At 34.6% G+C, this 23,147-nt stretch overlaps 5 protein-coding genes across 8 annotated transcripts; 2 read left to right on the forward strand and 3 right to left on the reverse strand.

The window, feature by feature from the left end:
* Nucleotides 1-54: 54 nt before the first annotated feature.
* Nucleotides 55-2,263, reverse strand: LOC125196173 (cytochrome c1-2, heme protein, mitochondrial-like). Its single transcript, XM_048094580.2, has 8 exons — nucleotides 2,135-2,263; nucleotides 1,893-1,978; nucleotides 1,366-1,580; nucleotides 1,029-1,278; nucleotides 881-955; nucleotides 624-734; nucleotides 476-541; nucleotides 55-325 (listed from the first exon to the last, which is right to left on the reverse strand). The coding sequence occupies exons 1-8, from the start codon at nucleotides 2,136-2,138 to the stop codon at nucleotides 209-211; spliced, it is 924 nt and encodes a 307-aa protein (XP_047950537.1). The 5' UTR covers nucleotides 2,139-2,263; the 3' UTR covers nucleotides 55-208.
* Nucleotides 2,264-2,337: 74 nt separating this feature from the next.
* On the forward strand, nucleotides 2,338-5,180 carry LOC125196174 (putative cytochrome c oxidase subunit 5b-like). Its single transcript, XM_048094581.2, has 6 exons — nucleotides 2,338-2,477; nucleotides 2,598-2,680; nucleotides 2,783-2,833; nucleotides 3,427-3,493; nucleotides 3,576-3,655; nucleotides 4,588-5,180. Exons 1-6 carry the CDS (start codon nucleotides 2,372-2,374, stop codon nucleotides 4,657-4,659), a joined length of 459 nt encoding a protein of 152 aa, XP_047950538.1. The 5' UTR covers nucleotides 2,338-2,371; the 3' UTR covers nucleotides 4,660-5,180.
* A 1,854-nt stretch (nucleotides 5,181-7,034) lies between these two features.
* Nucleotides 7,035-9,530, reverse strand: LOC125196634 (uncharacterized). Of its 4 annotated transcripts, XM_048095231.2 has the most exons (3): nucleotides 9,392-9,494; nucleotides 8,813-8,917; nucleotides 7,035-8,500 (listed from the first exon to the last, which is right to left on the reverse strand). In XM_048095231.2, exons 2-3 carry the CDS (start codon nucleotides 8,833-8,835, stop codon nucleotides 7,204-7,206), a joined length of 1,320 nt encoding a protein of 439 aa, XP_047951188.1. In that variant the 5' UTR covers nucleotides 8,836-8,917; nucleotides 9,392-9,494; the 3' UTR covers nucleotides 7,035-7,203. The 4 variants fall into 4 exon arrangements, with proteins under 4 accessions (XP_047951188.1, XP_047951186.1, XP_047951189.1 ...); XM_048095229.2 differs by lacking the exon at nucleotides 8,813-8,917 and having other exon boundaries at nucleotides 7,035-8,622; nucleotides 9,392-9,530; XM_048095232.2 differs by lacking the exon at nucleotides 8,813-8,917 and having other exon boundaries at nucleotides 9,392-9,495.
* A 4,834-nt stretch (nucleotides 9,531-14,364) lies between these two features.
* On the forward strand, nucleotides 14,365-15,270 carry LOC125197481 (uncharacterized). Its single transcript, XM_048096232.2, has 3 exons — nucleotides 14,365-14,482; nucleotides 14,655-14,708; nucleotides 14,815-15,270. The coding sequence occupies exons 1-3, from the start codon at nucleotides 14,435-14,437 to the stop codon at nucleotides 15,079-15,081; spliced, it is 369 nt and encodes a 122-aa protein (XP_047952189.1). The 5' UTR covers nucleotides 14,365-14,434; the 3' UTR covers nucleotides 15,082-15,270.
* A 560-nt stretch (nucleotides 15,271-15,830) lies between these two features.
* On the reverse strand, nucleotides 15,831-20,979 carry LOC125193460 (uncharacterized). The gene is made up of 10 exons (XM_089070133.1): nucleotides 20,679-20,979; nucleotides 19,271-19,394; nucleotides 18,783-18,869; nucleotides 18,095-18,180; nucleotides 17,808-18,026; nucleotides 17,393-17,559; nucleotides 16,845-17,003; nucleotides 16,675-16,755; nucleotides 16,545-16,599; nucleotides 15,831-16,288 (listed from the first exon to the last, which is right to left on the reverse strand). The coding sequence occupies exons 1-10, from the start codon at nucleotides 20,787-20,789 to the stop codon at nucleotides 16,094-16,096; spliced, it is 1,284 nt and encodes a 427-aa protein (XP_088926259.1). The 5' UTR covers nucleotides 20,790-20,979; the 3' UTR covers nucleotides 15,831-16,093.
* Between the last annotated feature and the right edge of the window lie 2,168 nt (nucleotides 20,980-23,147).

The raw sequence follows: 23,147 nt of genomic DNA on the forward strand, positions 1-23,147 counted from the left end.
ATTGAACTTTTTCCATTAAATTCTAAAACACTCACATGCTGCTAACTGGAGGGATGATAAAAGTTATTGGTACATTTGATTTGAATCGTCCCGAAGCACCACCCAGGGAAATTGAAAATCTGTATCTTTACATGATGCAGTATATCTCATACGGAGTACAAAAGCAAAAGCCCGATCTCAACCCCATGATGCAAGAAAGCCATGCTATTTACTTGACTACATCAAGGACCACCTTATGCGGTTTAAGAACCGACCACCTCATACGTCTGTAGTACGCGGCTTGCAGAAGAGCAAGTGACAGTACGAAGATCCATTTGAAACCCATCTGCATGAGCAATGGTTAGGCAACCGGGCATTGCATTACTAAGAGAAAACACCGTAATACTAAGATCTATCAATAGCCAAGCACGATATATGAGTCGGTGAATGAACAGACACACAAGATAGATCATGAGAGGAAGAAACAAAGACTTACCAGTTTCCGTTCTTCCATCTCTGGTTCAGCAGCCCAAGACAAAAAGGTCATCACATCTTTTCCCATCTGCACAAGATGAACATTTCATATCTATGATTCATTATGCGTGAGTATATTAACTAAAAGAGAAACGAGAGACGAAACATACTTGTGCTTCAGTTGCAGGGGTACCATCTTCATACTCAACAGCACCATCATCAAGCATTTTAGGCATGGCGATCGCCCCACCAGGGAAATGAGGGTGAAGCCCATCTCTGATCTGCAGTATTAAACAGGTGTATAAAAGTGTGGAGTTTTAATAACTATAACATACTAACATATTTATTCGGAAAGATATAAGACAGCTCTTCAGAAAACAGATCTATTCATGGCTTTTCAAAGTAAAATGGTAAGAGGACAAATTACCATGACACCGGCAGGAGGAGGATTGTGATAGCCGGTTAGAAGAGCAAATACATAATTCTGACCATTATGGTGGGCCTGTCGCAGAACAAAACTTAGAAACAGCAAGTGGATTTTCTTTGAGATGAAAACTCAACGTTTTAGAACTCACCTTTGTGATAAGACCTAGATCAGGAGGATAGGCCCCTCCATTTGCAAATCTTGCAGCTTGCTCGTTTGCGTAAGGCTGAGGAAGACAATCACTCAACTTTCCAGGGCCATCAACCACTTCAATCTCAGCGGCCATAGCTTTAGTTTCTTCCTCAGAGTAGGCCACACCGACAAGATCACGATACGAAATAAGTGACATTGAGTGGCATGATGAACAAACTTCCTGGTAAACCTGTTGACCCCGACGAACCCTGCCCATGAAATTCAGCTTTCAACAGTAAAAAAACATCTTTCACAACCGTTGCACAGGATAACTAGGCAAAAAGTGATTTACTTACGAAGCATGATCATATGAACTGAGGATGCCATTGTGAGGCCATGGATAGCTAGGGCAAGCTAAACCGTGCTCAGCCTCATCGGAAGCATATGCTATTGTTGCACACCCCAGAAACCCGGAAGCTGCGGCACCAAAAAGTGCAATTGTCTTGGAAAACTGTGAGCCTGAAGAGCCAGATTGAGCTTGACCAGGCTTGGGAATAAGCAAAGGAGCAGCCTGGAAAATTAGCTCAGATAATTAAACAAAAACAGTATCCACCAACATTCATATGAGGTAAGCATTTTTGTATAGTGCATAAAATGCAATCATTCCAAGAATGGTAATAGTACTAAAAAAATCCCACTTTTCTTGGTTTGGTTTACAAATGAACCAACTTTAACACACCAAATCTGCAAATTTCTCAAACTGTCAAACAAATTCTCTAAAACAGAAAGAAAAAAAAATCATTTTCATTATTTAATTGTTGCTATCTCTACGCCAAAGAATTTTTATTTATTACTAGTATTTTTTAAAAATGAATTCCAATACCTTGAGCACGGAGGCTGCAACAGAAGGTTGGCTCAAAAAACCTGGACGACTGAAATGCTTGATCAATCTATTAATTTTTCCAGTTCCTGTTTGGTTATAAAAAAAAAAATTAAACATAAATAATGAAGCGAATAAAACCCATAGGTTTTGCGGTTGGAAATTGAAGGAGCATGCAGAAAATCACTAAAATCAGAAAACTGAACAAAAACACAAGTATAGATAGAAAGGGCTAAAAAGCTTACTCATTTTCAGTCTTTCTCGTAAATTAGCAGAGTGGAGGAGGAAGGAAAAAGGAGCGGTTCAGATTAGACTCACCACCATATACCGGTACGGCGGTACACGTCAGAGGAAATAAGATTACTAATTTACCCTTTTAATCTCTACAGTGAATACGCAAAAGTCTCTCTCTTTCTCTCTTCCATTTCAATTCTTCGTCTTGTTGAGAAATTTGAGAGAGTGAAATCTCTCGGATCAGAATCATGTGGAGAAGGCTCGCGGTTCAGCTACGAACTCTCAGGCCCGTTCGATGCGCCACCACCACTTCAAGCCGACCAGCTGGTTTCTATCGCCTTTTCTCTGCATCTGGTTGGTCCTCCTCCTAACCCTAATTTATTTTAATTAGCTTTTTTTATGATATGGATTGGTGCATATGACTACGACGATGATGAATGAAAAATGATAAACGAGATTTTTTTTTTTAATTAGGAAATGCTTCTGCATTAAGAGTGGAAGATGTAGTGCCGATCGCCACTGGTCATGAGCGAGAGGAGTTGGAAGCTGAGCTTCAAGTTAGTATTTTATCGTTATCTTTGGCTAGATTTTTCGCTTTTATCAATTGAATATTAGTATTTTGGTTTGTTTTGGATATTTATAGAATCGTTTTATACTAGGGAAAGGACATTCTCGAAATCAACCACCCATCGGGTCGTTTTGGAACGAAGGTTAGCCTTATGAATCTTCCTTCTTTTCATGTTTTATGATGGAATTATTTTGTCTTTTAGCTTCTGAACTAGGACTACTAAGAAATGTTTAATGTACATAGAACATTGTCTACATCAAGGCATGAACTGGAAATCAAGATGTATGGGCCACAAATGTTTTATTGATCAAATGTATTTGTACTTCATATCCACTCTCTGTGTTTTCATCTCTCTGATTTTTTCCCCTCCAGCTTTTTATACTCAACTGAGAGAAGCTCCTTGATTTGGATTTGTTGAGTGTTTCTGTTGTGTTTCATTGCTTTCCTTGTAGTCTTTTAAAGCTGATGGCATAATGCCTGTTTGTAAAGACTATATTACCAATCTGGTAATTGTGTTATTTTCTGTAAATTGTATGCGTGTAACTACTTTTGTGGGTCTGGGGTAAGTTCGAGGCAGTGTTGAGATGCAACCTCTATTGCGTAGGATTGATTGGTGTTGCATGTTCACTCATTTATCTTCTTAAAGAATGTTCACTTATGTTTCCTGTCTCGCTTTGAAATGTTTGAAATGCACACAAAGGAGAATCTGTATATCTACCTTTTTTTGGTTTGCAGGAATCCCCAGCCGTGATAAAGTCTTATTACGACAAAAGAATTGTGGGATGCCCTGGTGGTGAAGGCGGTAAGTCTTTTATGTGTTCTTTAATTGTTTGGTTGGCTCTGTTTTGGGTGTGATAATCAGTTTTCTGCCCAAAACTCAACAGAGGATGAGCATGATGTGGTTTGGTTTTGGCTAGAGAAGGGCAGCCCACATGAATGCCCAGTATGCTCACAGTATTTTACGGTGAGTATGTATAGCTTCAGCAATAATGCATATAATCAAAGATAAAAAGATTTATGTTTTAATTTTCGCTATAATACCTTTGGAGTCCTTTTAATGTCATAACAACTGATTCACGAAAGCTTCATAGATATGTTATTAACTTACAACCACACATGGTTCATCCTTGCGATTCTAAGACTCATTCACGTTTCTGTAACCATGTTGATGTAAGAACTTGTCTGGAAAAACTCATCAGATGAAAATGTTATGGAATCACAATAATTATGTCTTTGCTTCAAATTTCAATTGCTTAACAATGCAACAAGCTGCAAATGAGCGAGTGGACATTACTAATGAATTCAGGGATAGGCTGCTGATAGCAGCTCTTTTGTTGTAATTTACCTGTTTTCTAGTCTTTAGATGATTCTATACAGATTGTGTGACAACAACAATTACCTGAGCTTTATGCTTCTTTGGACATAATTCAATTGAATTTTTGAAGTTGTAATACATGAAGATTTCTGAAATATATTTTTCATTCATTGCAATAGAGTCAACACAATTTATTAAACCAAATCAATCATAATTATGATTTTTTTAAAATGTATGTTCTTAATTCATACTATTAAGAATTTATGCGCATTTCTAGTGAAGGCCACTTGTTCCATACTTAAATCAGTTTCTTTTGCATCACCTTCTTGCCCATGCTTCTTTATCTCTCCCATGGTTTGTCATGGGGCTGTATTGGAGTTCAGCAGTATAATGTTAGGCTGAGTAGATGATTACTGTATTGCTATGTTCTATGTGCTTTACTTGTGGCTAGTAGTGCTTCACTAGTAACACCCTGAAAATTCGAAATAAGCTTCACTTATGTTACACAAATACTATACAGAACATCCATGTTCTGAACGCTTTATTTCCGACGAAATTTCACAAATTTTCCTTGTCCACAGTTAGATGTGGTAGGCCCTGGTGGACCTCCAGACGGACATGGAGATGGAGATGATGGCGGTCATCACCACTAGAAGATAGTCGGCAAATTTCTGCCAGAATAAGATCTGGTGACAGGATGAGGAGTTTTCTAATATTCTTCAGGTTTCGAAACTCATTGGTTTTCGGAACGATCTGCTTTCACTATAGCCTTGTTGCTTTGGCAACAATTGAACCTGCTTCTCCTCTCCTTTTTTTGGGATTTAAAACATGGGAAGGTGATCCATAGAAATTATGGATTTCAATTTTTTAAACCATTGAGGATACAATAATTGTTGACAGCAATTAGTTGAGTCTAGTTATATTTTGCTGTTCTGCGGAACTTTCAGACTACACACTTTTAATCCAATATCTTTTTGTATTTTGTTTTTTGTTTTTTGTTTTTTGTTTTTCTATATTGTTTGTATTTTTCGAGTTCCGAAGGTGGTTGAAGTAATATATATAATCGCTAGTTATGCTGTCTAGTCACATCTTCTATATAATGTGTATAAATTCCATACAGCACATTGGCCCATATTAGAATTTTAGAATTGATGTTTTTATGTTTTAAGTAAAATTATTATGTAATGCAACTACACAATACTCCCGTTGAAAGTTGATTTCTTTTTTTGGCTGGATTGTGGATGCAAGCAATTGATCATTGCAATATTAAGTTGAAGTGTCGACATCTATTCCGGTAATAGGCCCATTTATTGTGTTACTGTAATGAGAATGAATGGTTTAATGGAGAATTTTTATTTTGCTAATATTGTCGAATTTAGGGTAGATAGATAATATTGGCGAATTCCTCAGAAAATATTCAATATCTTATTTATATTACTACTTCATACGATAATTATGAATTCAATTATGTTATTGTTATGACGTAAAAATTAGATGACCATCTTATGAATATCATAATTTGAACTTAAAAATTTAGTCTACAATTGACTCTGTCTACGGGCATATCGTCATTATTGATTTTCTTCAATAAGACTAGTTATTTTTATGACATACTCAAATATTACAGGCCAGAGATCCTACGAGTGGTCGGTAGCTACGGAATATTCTTGATGCCGGTTTGCTAATAAAGTATATTTATAATAATAACTATTAGTAATAAAAAAATAATAGTACTAGTAATAAATTACTAAATCTTATTGTTGTTCAAATACTTTTACATACCATTTCCCACCAATAATAAATAGAGATAAATTAAATTATTGTTGTGTCGTTTTATTTTAGTAATCTATCAATCATTTCAAATCTAAAAATAACCAAATTGTTAAAAAATTTCATTTATATTTCTTTTTTAGAGGTGTGTGGCACAATATTATATGGCTGCACCTAGGGATGTCAATCGGGCCAGCCCATCGGGTTTCGGGTCAACCCTATTCGGGTTGCGGGTTAATCGGGTGCGGGCTAATCGGGCTGTGATTTTTTCGGGTTGTAAAAGTTCAACCCTAACCCTAAAAGCTCGGGTTTCGGGCTAGCCCGGCGGGCTAATCGGGTTGCTAACGATAAAATTAACATGCGCTCAATCGAATAAATAATAGTGAAAATTAGTTATATTTATAAAATGTAAAATATTTAATTATGATAAATTTGAGATATATGCTTAAACTCAAACATAAACATGACCAAATACTAATATTTGAGATTTATGTAAAATAAAACATAAAATCAAGAAATTTTAAAGCATGTTTTAGAAATTTATAAGTATATTTTTTAATGAATTTGAAGTTTCTCATTTATATATCTATTATTATGTTAATAAAATTATTTTTTTAGTAATCTATATTATAAAATAACCAATGAATTTTCGAATTAGAGTCAAACAAATAGAACGATAGAAATCTTATCGGGTTTCCGGGCCTGGCCCTAACGGGTTGCGGATTAATCGGGTGCGGGCTAATCGGGCTGTAATTTTATCGGGCTAGAAATTTTCAGTCCTAACCCTGTAAATTTGGCGGGCTATTCGGGTCGGCCCACGAATTGCGAGCTACATTGACATCCCTAGCTGCACCTCTCCCTAGCTGCACCTGCATAGCATCACTCCAAAATGCTTTTAGATCAAATATCACAACTGGTCCGAAGAAAAGTAGTGGTAAAAATGCTTCTAGATGATAATGAATCGTTCAACTATTACTATTCGGCTATTCCTCATCTTTCTGAAACTTTTGTAAAATATTTCATCAGATTAAGCTATAATAATGATGCACGCTATAAGAATTTAAAATGAGATGATTTAATAAACAAATAAAGATTTGAATAAAAAGAAGAAATAATAAATTTCCGGATTATAACTTTGTTTGGACCGTGCAAACTTAGTTACAACTTGCAATAAAAAAGATGGTCAAGGACAAAAACCAAACAACTCCAACCACCCATATTTTTGGAACTTTCTTCTCTTATTTTCATCATCAGAAAATTCAAAAAATCAATCATAATACTGTATGTGCAGCTCAGGTACTACAGTTGGACAACAAACAAAATCGACCATAAATAAAAAAAAAATTACAGAGCTCGCAGAGTTAAAGAAAAGGATAGATCCGAAAGGCCAAAAAGAAAGCAACAAATACAAGAATATTAGTACATTCTCAATCTCCTCGACCACCCCTTTCACTACGCGTCTGTCTTGAGGAGCCATGAAAACTCCTTGTACCGAACCCTCTAACGGGAGCAACAAATTCCCTACTACGAGGAAACCTCGACCTCCAATCACGCTGCTCACTTTCCCTACGATAACTTGATCTCCTTCTCGAACTTCCATGATCGAGTTCTCTGTAATACCTTGATCTTGAATTGTTTGGATTGTTTTCCCTTGAACTCGCAGGATCATTGACACTGTGATAACTAGATCTATTGCTTGAAGTTGTTCTTACATTTTCTCTGTGATGGCCAGACCTCGACCTTGAATTCAACGCATCAGCATCCCTTTGATAGCTTGGTCTTGACCTCGAAACATTTGCATCATTTTCGCTATGATAAGTTGGCCCGGGCCCTGAATTTGTTGCGGCATTTCCCAAATGAAGATTCAATCTTGAACCAGATACGCCACCCCACTGTGGCCCATCTCCTCCGCTTCTCGAGCTGCCAGAATCTATCATGTCATCATCTCCATTTCTTGAATTGCCAGAATCCATTATGTCATCCCCCGGGAATGAAAAGTACGAGCCAAAAAGTGGCATAGAGATACCACTTAAAGTTGATAGATCATCCTCAAAATTGGATATACCACTCGGTAAGTCAAACAAGCTTCCTCCACTCCAAAAATCGTCTGCCATCCACTCCAGTAATTCACTTCTTGAATTCCAGAAATCATCTGCAAGCAATTCATCCCAGTCAGCCCACATGTCAAAGTCATCGTACTCCATATCTGACTGGTATATTTGTGCATCCTCGATGTCCCTTTGTTGCTCCAGTGTTGTCCAGTTTGCCTGACGATTGGGAGTGGCCTCTGATGGGCGTCTAGATGGGTGCTCGAGCCTAGCATGCTTCCTCAGCTCTGCATAGTTCCCACCAAAGCTACAAGCTTCTAAAGAACAACTTCTTTTCTTAGAATTCAAGAATTTTCTTGCAGGATAGACAACATCCCACCCTGACACCGTCCCTCGACACAGAGGGCATACAAGCTTAGACTGGTGTTCTTCTGATAAAGCATGTAAATTTTCTGCTACCGATGATGACTTCCGGTACTGATCGAAACAATTGGAGTGTCGATAACTTGTGTCACAGATAAAAGGGCGGCAACCTTTCTCGTGGGAAGAACAGAGTAATAAGACAGCATTGTGAGGCTGCTCCATACAAATAGGGCATCGAACTTCTTCCCACTCCTTCTCATCCCCGACTTGAGGCAAAGAGCTTTTGCCATTCTTGCAATCTGATACCTTCGAGCTGCAAGAATAAGGGGACACCATAGACCGGTCAAAAGATGACGAATTCACCCTCCTATCTTTTGGCATTCTGAGAAATTAAAGAACTACAAGATCTGTTCTTCTGCACGCCGAAACTGCTTCCTATCATCCAATTCAATCGTTTTAACGTCAGACAATACAAACTTTTTATAACAGAAAGCATGAAACATCACCACACATATTTCTTCACCAAAAGTCCGAAACCATTATGAAACTTATTTGATTTTTTTAACATAAGCATATGAAACAAGGTACAACCTCCAGAAAACCCTAAACAAGGTAGAAAATTTACCAAATGCTGGTTGATACTACCATCGATTTAACTCAAAAACTATGACGTGGTCTGGAAATTCACCATTAATTTATCGAAAACTCCACTTTATACAAAAGCAAATCACTGAAAAAAGATAAGAAAGACAATAACTACCGAGATCCAACAAATCAAATCGGTTTTACCCTAATCAAAAGCAAACACCATACAAACCTCGGGTTAAAAGCTTGTATGCCCGAGTAATAAACATACAAACTCAAAACATTCTCTCTCATCTCACCCTACGAACATTAAAAAAATCTCAAGTATGACGAAAAACAAGAGGTAGACAGAAGATAGTTCACAAAATCTACTTCCAAAGAAAAAAAAACGGAAAAAAGAATCACCTTTAATGAAAGTAATCACGCAATTATCAAATAATCATGAATAAAAACTAGCAAATCAAGCATGTCAAGCCATAAACCCTACGTGATTGGCCTACAGCAACAATAACCCCATTAAAACTCTAGAAAAAGATCCAAATCTCACAAAATTCACAGAATTAAACGAAACAAATTCCATCCGATGTAAAAGCGCAAAATATTCAAATATTGAACATACCTAGGCCCGATCCAGTGCTAATTCAGGTAGGAATTCGGGCAGAGGAAGTTTCGAGAAGGGGTGAAGAATTCAGAAATGGCACAGCTGCTGGGTGAAAGAAAAAATATGTTCAGGTAGAAGAAGGGCTAAATTCTTGTAATTGTTTACCTGAAATTACCGGAATACCCTTCTGCTTTTCCTATAACGGCATAAGCATCAAATTCAATTAAAATTTAATTAAGAGCATCCGCGATGGTACATAGGCCAGCAATAGGCTAGTCATTCTCTCCCCTGCCACGTCAGTAACACTAAAAAATCCACCTGCCACATCAGATTTAGGCCAGCCATAGGCCAGCCGTAATAAAAATAATTCAAAATATACTATATTTACGGAATTAAAATCACGATTAAATTACCGAATTAAATTTACGAGACATATACGGGAAAATTCATTAATTTTATTTTTAAAAAAAAGTACATTAACTAAAAATAAAAAAAATTGCATAATAAAAAAAAATCTGGGCTTCCACACACGAGCCACCGCCCCACTCTACTCCTCACTAATTTATTAAAAAAATACATAAAAAAATGTTAGTATGCCTTGAATCCGTTATAGTTTGCCGCTAGCCGAACGGGGCCCCCGGCCCGACGGTATGACATGTTTTTGTTTTAGGTCTTAATTTTGTATTGGGCTAGTTGTTGTTGTCCATCGCTAGATGTTGCTCTTGTAAAGAAATTTAGAGATAGAGAAAATCGCGTTTATATAGTTTTTCAAAAATAAAAAAAAAAGAATAAAAAAAAATTAAAAAAAAAGAATTAAAAAAAAATTAAAAAAAGAATTGAAAAAGGAATTAAAAAATAGCGCTGACCGATCGCTGGCCGATCGGACCGCCACAATGGCGGCTAGCCGATCGGCCAGCGCTTCGGCCAGCAACGAGCGATCGGCCAGCCCACGCCGATCCGCTCGCCGATTTCGTCCTCGCCGATTGCAATGGTTCGGCTAGCCGATCGGCTAGCGCGACGAATCGGCTAGCCGGTCGCTAGCCGACCATTGCGGATGCTCTAATCATTTACTAATAGCCCATTTATTTGATAGCCATTATTCCTTACATTTAATCCCCAGCAAAAATAATTACTAATGTAGATTTTATATCAAATGGAATATTAATACTCCCAACTTTTTCGCTTGAAATCATCCAGGATATCATTGTGACAACTTTATATTCGAAAAGGTCAATACCATTGAATTTAGTACATATCAGTATCTTCTTAATCGTATCCAAATTCATTGGATATAACACTAAGTTTTATGATATTAATTTGGCCTTATAAGGCCAGTTAAGCCCAATAAAATACGATACGAAATGAGTAAAATATATAGTATTTTTTTTTGTTTGGATTCGTTATCAATAAAATCGGATTGATCCTTTTTTACTGAATTTGTGGATTAAGACCAAAGTTTTCCAGCGGTAATAAAGTTTGAACCCTTCAATTGTACTACAACCGGTTGGTAGTAAAATATATTTTCTCATAGTATAATAAAATTATAAAGTTTAAAATTAATAATTTCACCATGACCATATAGGCCATATTAGGAGATATATAACCCTTTAAAATAATCATAATGTTCGCCGAAATTTCTTTATGCATAATTTATGCTTTGAGGCGCCTTGAATTTATTATAAAGCTTAAAAATTAATAATTTCACCATGATCATATAGGTCATATTAGGAGATATATAACCCTTTAAAATAATCATAATGTTCGCGGAAATTTCTTTATGCATAATTTATGCTTTGAGACGCCTTGAATTTATTATAAAGCTTAAAAATTAATAATTTCACCATGACCATATAGGTCATATTAGGAGATATATAACCCTTTAAAATAATCATAATGTTCGCCGAAATTTCTTTATGCATAATTTATGCTTTGAGGCGCCTTGAATTTATTATAAAGCTTAAAAATTAATAATTTCACCATGACCATATAGGTCATATTAGGAGATATATAACCCTTTAAAATAATCATAATGTTCGCCGAAATTTCTTTATGCATAATTTATGCTTTGAGGCGCCTTGAATTTATTATAAAGCTTAAAAATTAATAATTTCACCATGACCATATAGGTCATATTAGGAGATATATAACCCTTTAAAATAATCATAATGTTCGCCGATATTTCTTTATGCATAATTTATGCTTCGAGGCGCCTTGAATTTAAAAGGACCCACCCCTCTAAATCTCGTTATACTTTCATCAATAAATTTGGTATATGTCTAATTAGTTTTATATGTGCATGTGTAAATTGTAATTATATGGACTATAATAAATTCTCTATATTAGTGGGCATGCTTGATAGGGCTAATCTACCTCATGACATCATGAGAATATAATAGTGACATGAATAAAAGGATGTCATGAGAATATAATAGTGACATGAATAAAAGTAGTATCAATTTTTTAACGAGACACATTGTCAAATACGAGAAGTGTTATATTGCTAATTGATAATTTAATTGCTAACTATAACTAAATAATAGTCATTAGATATTTAAATTAAGGGCTTAGATCATTAATCCTTAAATGCTAATACAATTAATGAAAAACGTATTAAGGCCATATGATTAATTCCAAAAAATATCAATAGGTGTATTAATGTCAATTAACTACATGTTTAGTTATAACTAACTTTTAAAATAAATCCAAAAACTTTAAATTCATATACTCCCTCCGTCCCACAAAAAATGTCACACTTATGGGATGACACGAGATTTTAGAAGGTTTTATTTTGTGTGTTAAATGGAGAGAGAAAATATAATTTTTCTATTAATGTGAGAGAAAACTTTTTCCAAAAATAGAAATGTGACATCTTTTGTGGGACAAACTAAAAATAAAAGTGTGATATCTTTTGTGGGACGGATGAAGTAACATATATCAAATTAAAGATAATATCATAAGGATTCCAACGATATCCTACATGCATATGTTCCGACATCAAAATTTGAAAAAAAAATTCAAAATTTTTAAATTTTTTCGTACAAGCAGAAATGTCAACATACTATATAAAATATGTCAATATAATACATGTAGATTGTCAATATAAGCAATGGGCTAACATTCTTAAAGCATTGTGTTGACATTCTCAAAGCATTGTGTTGATATTTTCGAAACACTACATTGGCATTTTCACCCAAAACCCTAATTTGGAGTTTTCTTTTATCATTTTTAATTTTATTAATAAAAACGAAAACTACACGTTGCAAATTGTAGACCATACGTTTTCTAAAATCCTATAACCTTAAATTAGTTGTAATTAGCAATTAAATAATGAATTAGCAATTGATCACTCCCGTTTCAATATTAATATGTAATATATATAGTTTCAATATTAATATGTAATATATATAGTATATGATTCAAGTCGATGATTTTCTCGAAATACTATTCAAAGTCATATTTGCTCAAAATAGTTCTAGCATGTCAAAAGAACTATACTTAATTATGACAATTTGATAATTTAGTAGTAATATAGATGAGAAGTCAAAGAGAATTCGTATAATTTATTTTTTGAAGGGAGGGTGAGAAAGCCATTGATTTTAATTAGAGGTGGGAATACGGGTATTTGTGGATACCCGACTCAAAAAAATCGGGGATCCAAACCCGAAAATCATTTAAATGTCTATCCAAAACCCGATCCGATATATTTTCGGGTTCTCCAATATCTGCTCCAGGTCATACCCGACGTATCGGATACCCAAATACCCGACTCTTTACATGTGTTAAAAAAATTCAAATTTTATTATATTAAAATAAATATAAAAAAAAAAATAAATTGACTATATCTTTATGTTGCATTTATTTTGTAGCATAAAACTAAAAAAAATAGTTTACTTTTATTTTTAAATATATGATTATATTTATGGAGATTGATTATGCAATATGTAAGTAAAATAATAAAAGTTATGCATTTAATTAAAATTTAGAAGCAACCAATAATATAATTTAAGTCAAAATAATTAACTAAAATAATAAAATATAAAAATCACATGAGTTGGTCAATACGTAAAACTTGAGAGTTTGGAGAAGTCGTGACCTAGAGTAAGAGAGATCGACTTATTTATATAAGTTTAGAGAAAGTTAACCTAGTAAATTATAGTACTAGTAATTAGTAAATATATTAGTCCAGCTCTTAGAAGCCTAAAATGGCTAAACCTAATTTAAAAAATGCTTTAAATAATAAATTGGATATTCAGGTAATATCTGATACCCATTCGGATTACCCAATATCCGATTTATCTTAAATTTAATATCCAATCTCATACCCAGTCCCATAAAATTGGATATTGGGTATCCATACCCGGTGGATATCGGGTCGGGTACGGATAAACCCAATACCCGATATCCATATTCCCATCCCTAATTTTAATCAGAGGATATAAAAGTTATTAAATTAGAGTTCTTTTGTGCACGAAATACTTGAGTGGTTGGTATATATCACATTAAATATGTCACAATTATGGAGTCGATTAAAACACATTTGTAGTTTATATTACCAACCAATTATAGTAAAAGAAACATTTCATTATGCTGGATTTTATTAATTAATGATGGGTGCGGTAGGATAGATTATAACATATAAAAAAATACTTGGTCTAGGATTCTCATGAAAAAGGTGTGTTTTTTCATAATTCATTTATAGTAAGACAAAAAAAGATATTTTTTTTATATATAATAAATATCAATCATTGACTTATAGTATTAGTAAGTGGTAGTATTACAATTTCGATGGTGAAATAATCTCTCAATTTTCCAACATCATTCTCACACAACGACTTCTACAAACTCCAAAGAAATTCTATTGATAAATTATCTCCCAATTTGTACGCGTCGCCGCTCCGATTGTTAAGTGATGCATAAATTTAGGCACATATTATTACTAATTGAAAAAACCAAAGATAGACGTATTTTTAACTATAAATTCACCTGTAAAATTGTGATAAAATCAAAGCATTCATCAGATTCCTATTCAGTCTCAATTTCCTAAGGCAGAAAAAAACAAAAATGGCAGGCCAAGGTCCCCACAACACCTCATTCTCAGGCCAAGCTCAGGTATTTAATTTCTATGCAATTTGATGTTTGTGTCTGTATTAAATTGTTCTACTATAAGCTTCATTAAGAAGACAAAATACAAAAAAAAAAAAAAAAAAAACTCCTAAGTATATCAAATTTGATAATGATTCAAGTCACTAACATGAGCAATTGTATCATGGCTTCATTCTAGATGAGAAGAGATAACCTGCAAGATCAAGGTGAGAACCAAAATTTCCTTCAAGAGGTACGAATTCTTTTAATCTTCCTTTCTTTCTTTCTTGTTTTTTAATTTTTAAAAAGTCATTGATGTATAAAAACTTATGCATTTTATGGATTAATTAAAATAAAAGACTGGAACACATGCTCTGAACATGGCGCAAGGCGCAGCTGATGTTGGCAAAGGAGCCGTGCTCGGGGCAGCCAGCCTTGCCCGTGGCGTGGCCACAGGCGCGGCCAACGTGGCCTCTGGGGCAGCCGATGTTGTCAAAAATACCTTCGCGGGCGCTCCCGACGCCCATAATTACAGCAACGCTGCTAGCTTGGACAACTCGAATAATCCAAGTGCAAATCAATCAACTTATTCCAACAGGCCTGGCTATGCACACCACCCTAACTAAACCATCTACTACTACACACTATCACTTTTAGATTTGAAATTTCACTTTATTTTTAAATAAGTCTTTGTTGGTGCATACATATTGTTTGATTTTGATGGTGCATCTTATCCAAGGCATCTTTCATAGGATTTTATTTAATTGTAGGATGTGGATGATTTGATTATTTGATATATCGTTCAATTCCCCTTATATTCTATTGCAAAATAAGAGTCGATCACCAACTATACCTTTTTCGTAAAAATGCAAGTTATAGATCTTATCCTTATTTATATTATGTACTGCTACTATAAGATATCGGATATTCTCTTTTGTAGTATTAATATTTTAAAAAGGTTTGTGATACTTTTATGTAAAGTAGATTGACGCTAAAAAGATATGAACAACCTTTCTTTCACGAAAATGGCCTTTGTTCTATTTTCGATTAGTTTATGATGCTTTTATGTGTTCAATTCATAAAATCGAATGAAATTTTAAAGACATGAACAATTTATCTTCCACAATAATTGAATGCGGTTATCATAGTATTTTTTTTAAAACGGTAATACATGATGAAGAACAAAAACATTTTTGAAAAAACTAAGAATGCAGACACGTATAATAGAGTGTTTAATATTTGAGGCCAAAGATCCCAAATTCAACTCACCTTTAAATTTCTGTTCATTTAACAATAAATTATGAGTACTTGAATCTGCAAACAAAAGAAGTTAAAAACACTTGTACTAATTATATTACGGAAATTTGAGTATAAATGAAATATACTATAAATGAGATTCCATGAGATGTTGATATAAATGTAGCCTTTGGAAACAACGGAGGTTCCCCACTCACCAGTATATCCCAAAAAAGGTGATTACACACTTAATGAATATGCCATATTTAAACTTGTTTCTTTCCATGACAAAATGACAGTAGTTAGTAGACAAGCAGAAATAGCAGGTAGAGAGATGGCATAAACGATTGCAAGATTTAGCACCAAAAAGGGAAGGCTCAGCTCACACTAGAATTAGCTCTCTCACGACTGGGACCCTCTTCGGCTCCGGCTACCACCCACATTTTTCACCTGGCTCAAGTCCGTCGGATACAGGTCCCTGTGACCGGAGGTACTACTCCGATACCCCTGAGATGGAGAGCGAGGAGACGAATTTGAGGGGCTTCCTCTTGAGACCTCTGATTCCAGTAGATTGGCTTCTTCCGCGAGCAGATTTAACTGTTTCAAGAAAAGCCACACTAAAGCAAGGTCGACAAAAGTTGGGCCAGAAAATGAAACTTCAGCTCAATTTGACTGAGGGTGAGCTGAAGGGGGAAGGGATTGATTTGGGAAAGGGAAGATGAATTTAGGCAAGTCGAGACAAGAACAGCTCAAAATCACACAAACAGTCATGACTTACCAACACAAGGGTGAAACATAAACTACAAAATTAACTCCACACCTTTAAGGGCATTTAGGGCAATGCATGACTTACCTGAATTTCATTTTCTCTCAAGCGATCTTGAAGAACAGTCATGGCAGGACTCAAGCTGCGAAGAGCAACATACAAATTGTCAGAATGTTGAGCCAAAGTAGCAAAGTGGAAAAGGTTTGATGATTCTTACCAGTACTCAATCATTTTGCACATGGAAGACTTGTATGTGGCTGTGTGATGAATGAAAGAGAGGGGGTGAACTTTGCCGTCCCTGAAGATGCATCAAATAGTGGTGGTTAATGATGACAAAATAAAATGTCAAAGAAGATAATGGGAGTTATGCGAGTCACGTAATGTCACCTCGTGTTTTGTGCCATCGCTTGATTATATGCAGTCTTCTCTTCTTCATACAGTACCCGTTGGAGATATGTAAAGGATGACGAAGGAGAATCGATACTCAGAAGGGATGATGTAGGGAGAACATGAAGAGGAATTTCCTTTCTGATATATTCTGCACCACTGCCAGGAAACAAAATATGTTTAAGATTCGAGACAAAATAGATGTGCGGAACAAAGGCAGCACAAGGAGATAAAAGTAAAATGTGAGAAAAATAATTTAGGCAGTAAGAGAATTAACATTAAGACCCTAGAATAAAGATGACTAGACAAAATCGACTGGCATAATCTTTTATTGGAAAAGTTTAATGCTTAAGGAATATTTAGTGACATTGTTGAAGCCCAAACTCAAGCAATCAACGGTAAAAGTTTCCAATTTCTTATTCTATCTATTCTTAAAATGCCAAAATATCATTTTACAATAGTCAAACTAGAACCGATATAAAATTATCAGTTGACAATGAGTTCAGGAAATGGAATATTAAAGTGATAAGAGTATATACTCACATTACCTCATCTCCAAAGTTGACAAATGCATCGCTTCTTGCATACCTTCAGTCATATCCATGGGATCCAAACCATTAATCGCATCATTCAAACTGTTAGCATGACTATTGTTTCCTGTATTAGCAGTAGCATTAGCCAAAAAACCTCCCAAACGTGGTGATTTCCCCGAGCCCTAGCAAGACAAATTCAGTTACTATATATGAGCAATCAAGTAATCATTCAAATACACTAGTGGAAAAGAATGCATTTCACTCTACACTATTTTCAGTAGCCCAGTATATTTGACTCTAAGGAAACTACGAAAAACTCTGTATCGAAAAGTTAACAGATCAGCTACATGGAATTATTATTAACCAAGCCATCATAGACTTGAGAGACAGAAAATGCACAGAAATCAAGTCTTTGTTGATTCAGGCATACCTTCGAAACCCTACCAGCTGCCTCCGAATCTCCAGTGTCTTGTTCCATAGTTTCTCCTTTGGAAGAGCCAAACACAGCATTTGCATTGTCTGAAGAACTCATGGAAGACTCTAAATCTATAACAGAACTTTTTTGAACGGGAGTGAGAGAAAGAGGTTGCATCATGTGACCCTGCTTCCCATCCATAGACTGAAATGCAATGACTTGAATCCTTCCGACCTGTAATGATCTATATTAGCCAAAAAGAAAAAACTGATTACAACGCAGATAATAGTATTAACACTAGCCTTTTGAGCATCTTCACTGAAACAGGAAAAAATCAAACCAATAAACCCAGGATCCAATAGCTGATACATTGCTTGAGTCCGCACATCTGCAGAAATCCCAGAAAAACAGTATCATTACCATAGCGGGTGAGGAAAAGAGTAAGCGGAAAAGAAGAACCAAGGTTAGTCAATTTTGTAAAGGACTGTTATTCTACACCTTGATATTGCAAAAGTTCCTCTCTCTTGAAAAGAGCCTCCGGCCAAAAGATTAATGTATCAGAAACACTGAAGATTATATTCGGAATATTAACCAACTGCACAAATCTTTTTAGATTTCATAACCTCTACAGTCTAGACAGTATTGATAGGAAAACTATCTCAGAGTGTGCACTTAGCTAGTTCGGAATAGGGCACACAAGTCAATCTAGTACCGAAATTTTTTCGAATTCGATGGAGAACAGAACTCCAGAATCCATGGGTTCTATAAATGGACATAATAATAGGTAAAAATACAAATTCAGAAGAACTAAAACCAAGCCAGGCAAGAAATAAGAAATGGGTTTAAAAAAGGGGTCCTAGCAAGATTGCTAATGATTTCTGCTTTTTTTTAACAACGCAATGTAACATAAGGTAGTGAAGTAAAACTGCGATTCTGCAAACACAGCCAAATCACACCATAATAATCATACTGAGTCATTTAAAAACTCACCAACATGAGATGGTAGGACTGTGATATGAGGATGCGAGTGATACCAGCCAATCACTCTTGTTGTAGTTCCCGTTGCCATTGTCATTCTGTGTTATAAGGTTAATTGGACAAAGTCATCAACAACCAACAGAATAAAACACATAAGCCAAAGAAATGGCATATAATAACCGAATTCTCCAACAAATGCTCTGCATAAATGCAGCCACAAAGGGTACTAAGAAAATTAATGTCGCTGCATTAAAGATTTTTTGCAGTCGAAATTTATGTCCGTTTTATTAATAGAAAAAGCGCACAAAAATTCTACCAAAAAGCCCACTTTTAGATCTGTACTTTTTGTAAAAAAACATACTAATTGATATGAAGCTACTAGTGTACATCTAAAGTTATTCTTGTCAATTTCCTCCTTTTGCCTTTTTTATTTCACTTTGCAGTCAATTTTCAACAAGATCCATAGAAGTATACTAAGATAAATATGTAGTAAAAGGATATCTCAGCATGAACTGATGCAGCAGTCAGCTGCTCTGGGTTAGTCTCAACTCTATCCTTCTGTCGATCAGAACGTGGTTGTGGAAGTGCTTCCCAGATCAATGCAGTTACACCATTCTTTGTGCTCTAAAATAAAAAAAAAGAACAAAAACATTATCAGCAGAAGAAGTAAATTCTTTAAAGAGTGGCTAAAGATTTCACTAGAAGTGCACTGATTCAATATACCGCCAACATATAAAGTTCAGGTAGCTGGCTGTAAGTAATGGCTTGAGCTACATGCCTCTACGGTATCAGTTACTACTAAATTACAAATTTTAACACCCGATCATTGCAGAAAGCTGCTCTCTTCAAATCACCTATTCCGTCATTACTACAACTAATAGATAATAGATGACCGTTATTTTTCCAAAAAGTAGAAGAACAAAAGAAAATGGAATCAACGTGGACGACTTTCTACTTTAATAAAATTCAACTTGAATATAGCAAAATCTAACAACATGCGCTTCAGAACCTTAATATCTCAATCCTTCAGTTCAGGTTTACAAATGCCTGTGCACTTAAGGTCCTTCTGTCCTTGGAAAAACACAATTTTGGAAGCTTTAAAATTTTCAGGCATAAGTGCCTTTGCAGATGGAGCTCAAAACAATTTGAAGACTACATTGCTGAAAAGTCCCAAAAATCATAGGACAAAAATAATATATGGTCTTGCAAGTGAAATACTTCATAAGTTCCCAGCTTATCATTACCATAATCCAGAACCTCTCACAATAATCCAAGCACTGTCAAATACTCTAATCGACATTTCCAGCAACTCCTCCTAACACCCTTTTTATTTCTTTCTGGTTGTCAATTCCTCCAAACCAGTAAGTGTATCATCCTAACTTGAATTGTGAAAATAACAAATACTCCTATAAACACTTAAACACAAAATTTAACTGAATGGGATCCACAAGATCCTAGTTCTAGCTAAACCAAATCCAAACTTCCGGTAAGATTTTCACATTTACCCAGCTCAATCCTAATTTGACCAGTTGAGCAACTAAACACTGACTCCTTTTCTTCTTATAATAGAAACACATGGTTTGCAATCAGTAAGTCAACAAGGCATAACTTACGAAACCATTGGGTAGAAACATCAAAATAATCAGTGAAACCACAATGTGCACTTGAAATAGGACCAAACCATAAAATTTAATACTACTAATTTACAAAGCTAAATCATAAAATGGAACAATAACAAGAATGTCCTCAAAATAAGCTCTGTAAGCAAATGTATAAACTCCTAAAAATCTACAAACGCATCATTCCCTACAAAAACCAAACTGGAACAACAAAACAACGACGCAAAGTTGAAGAAAGCTGAACCCCGTCAAAAATGCTAACATAAGGAAAGCAAGGAAATTAGTGAACCTGAATATCACCAAGAAGAAGGCCCATGATCTCCTCAGTCTCAGTGGACAATGCATGGGTCAGACACGTCAACCACACATCCTCCGACATCTTCACGCTCGTTAGAGACATTTTCTTTCACTCCTTCACTCTCTATTAAATGTATATCGATCGGAATTTTCTCAAATTCTGCGTTCCCCAACGTATATCTCTCTGAGGGCAATTAAAATTTAGTTTTTTTTCTTCTGAAATTTTCAATTTGTAGCTCGTATAAATGTTGGGGTTTGGGGAAATGAATTTATTTTGCGGGTTCTTGTAGAGTGCGCCGTGTGGTGGGTCGTACCTTTGATTCGCTGCACCCGCGCCCGCCATTCCTGGCCCTTGATTTTAAATTTAGTTAAACAGCTTTTACAATTTTTAATATAAATAACCAAGTTTTCTAAGTAACATTTATATTAAAGTATTCCTTCCATCAAAACCTTACATATTTTGTCATTTCATTTTTACTTAATTCTCCACCAACTCATTGGACTTATATTTTACTCCATTAAGTATAGTTTAATACTCCTTCTGTCCTATAAAAATAGGTACTCTTTCCTTTTTAGTCAGTTCCATAAAAATATGCATTTTCTAATTTTGGAACTTTTTTCTCTTTAATGAGATGGGTCATACTTCACTAACAATAATTTATTTATTTTTTTCTCTACCTCTCTCTTACTTTACCAAGTATGCATTAAAACTCATGCTGAACCTAAAGTGCACATTCTTTGGGGACGGAGCGAGTGCTATAAATGAGATCAATATTTATTAATTTTTTCACTTATTTCTTTTAAAAATTCAAACAATGTGTCTTTAAATAGGTGAGACTTATTTTATTTTTCCTTTACATTATTCTTGAACTTGATATAAATTTTTTAAAGCTTTTACTGCCCACTTTTTAAAATTGTTTATTATTACTTTATAAAAAAATGCAAATTACGTAGAAAGTTGATTTTAAAATTTAAAATTAGCCATACTTCCTTATATGGTCGCGCGTTTATAATTTTCCTTATCTATACATACATAAAGGGAAAGTTATAGGGGTATTTATGGAATTACCAAGGGGAGATATGGGGATATTTATGGAATTACTATTTAAGCTTAAATATATAATTTAGATACTACTATAATTTAGACATTTAAGAATGAAAACTATAATAATAAGCTTAGGCGTTTTCCATCCATGTGCATAAATGGCGTGAGTTATGGAATGTGATCATGGTAGCCCTTTGACTTTTCACCTCTTATAACCTTAATTATCTTAATTTTATTGTTTAAGGCGTTTATCTTATTTTATGCCGATAAAAGGCTTGGAATTGTATATGGAATACACATCACTAAAAGCATCCTTCCTCATTTCTCAAGTGCTCTACATTGCGTATTTTATAAGTTGTATTGCTTGATTTTCGGAGTTCCATCAACTTTTCCAGTGCATAGCGAGTTTGAGGTGTTTCTACATGCTAGGAGGAAGTCGTTTTATTTTTGGAGATAATACGTCAATCCGAGAGCCTTAGCACAACATAATTTGTCTTGTGGAAAAATGACTTTCCTCGACTCGACTTACAGTTTTTTTTTTTTTTTAAATATTTTCATTCCTCTTACTATTGCTTGTTTTACAATTGTAATAGTTATAGTATCGTTTGTATAAGAATTTTATCTAAATATTTTTAACAATTCTTAAGAGAATTGGAACATCCCTAAAATATGCTCTTCTTTACGCAATTTATTAGTAATACTTTTTTTTATTAAAATTGAGAAAGCGATAAAGTTTTAATATTTAACTTTTTGATAATCAGGAAAAAGTAAAAGTGGAAAAAGTTTTTGAAGAATTTGTAGAGTACCGTGTGGCATCAATTTAATTCACTTGCAAATTTTTTTTTTTTGGATAAAAAGAAAGGCTCAGACCTTTCAACTATAAAGATTCAGGCTCTCAGTAAGGATTATTAAGTAGGCCGATGCAGTGTAAGATATCGAATACAGATCTAAAACCCTCAAAACAGATAAGTGATCAACAAAGTAAAATTGAACTGGCATAGAGGAAAATTTTTATTGATAGTTGACTCATTTGTTGGTCATGATGAGTATATTTTAAAGTTAAGGGTTTAGGATTTAGGTTTCAATGTTTGAGTTTTTAGTGTATAGGGTCACTATATTGCAACGAAATGATAGATTTATTAAGAATAAGTAATCTTTTTACACTAACAAAATTTACTACTTTTATCAAATGTATTATCGTGAGTATGTGTTTATAATAAATTTACAATTATAGACCCTAAATAAAATTAACCGTACTATGCACGGGTGTGATACTAGTTTATATAAATACAGACACTCTCCAATACTGTATATACAAGTAGAATAGAACTATTCTTTGAGTCAAACGTGAAATTGTGAAATTAGAATTAGAATTAGAAATCAATTTAAATCCATATATTTATATAACAAGTACTT

This window comes from Salvia hispanica, chromosome 4 (assembly GCF_029641045.1).
Source record: "Salvia hispanica isolate PSC_SH4W2 chromosome 4, Shi_PSC_v1, whole genome shotgun sequence".
NCBI lineage: Eukaryota > Viridiplantae > Streptophyta > Magnoliopsida > Lamiales > Lamiaceae > Salvia > Salvia hispanica.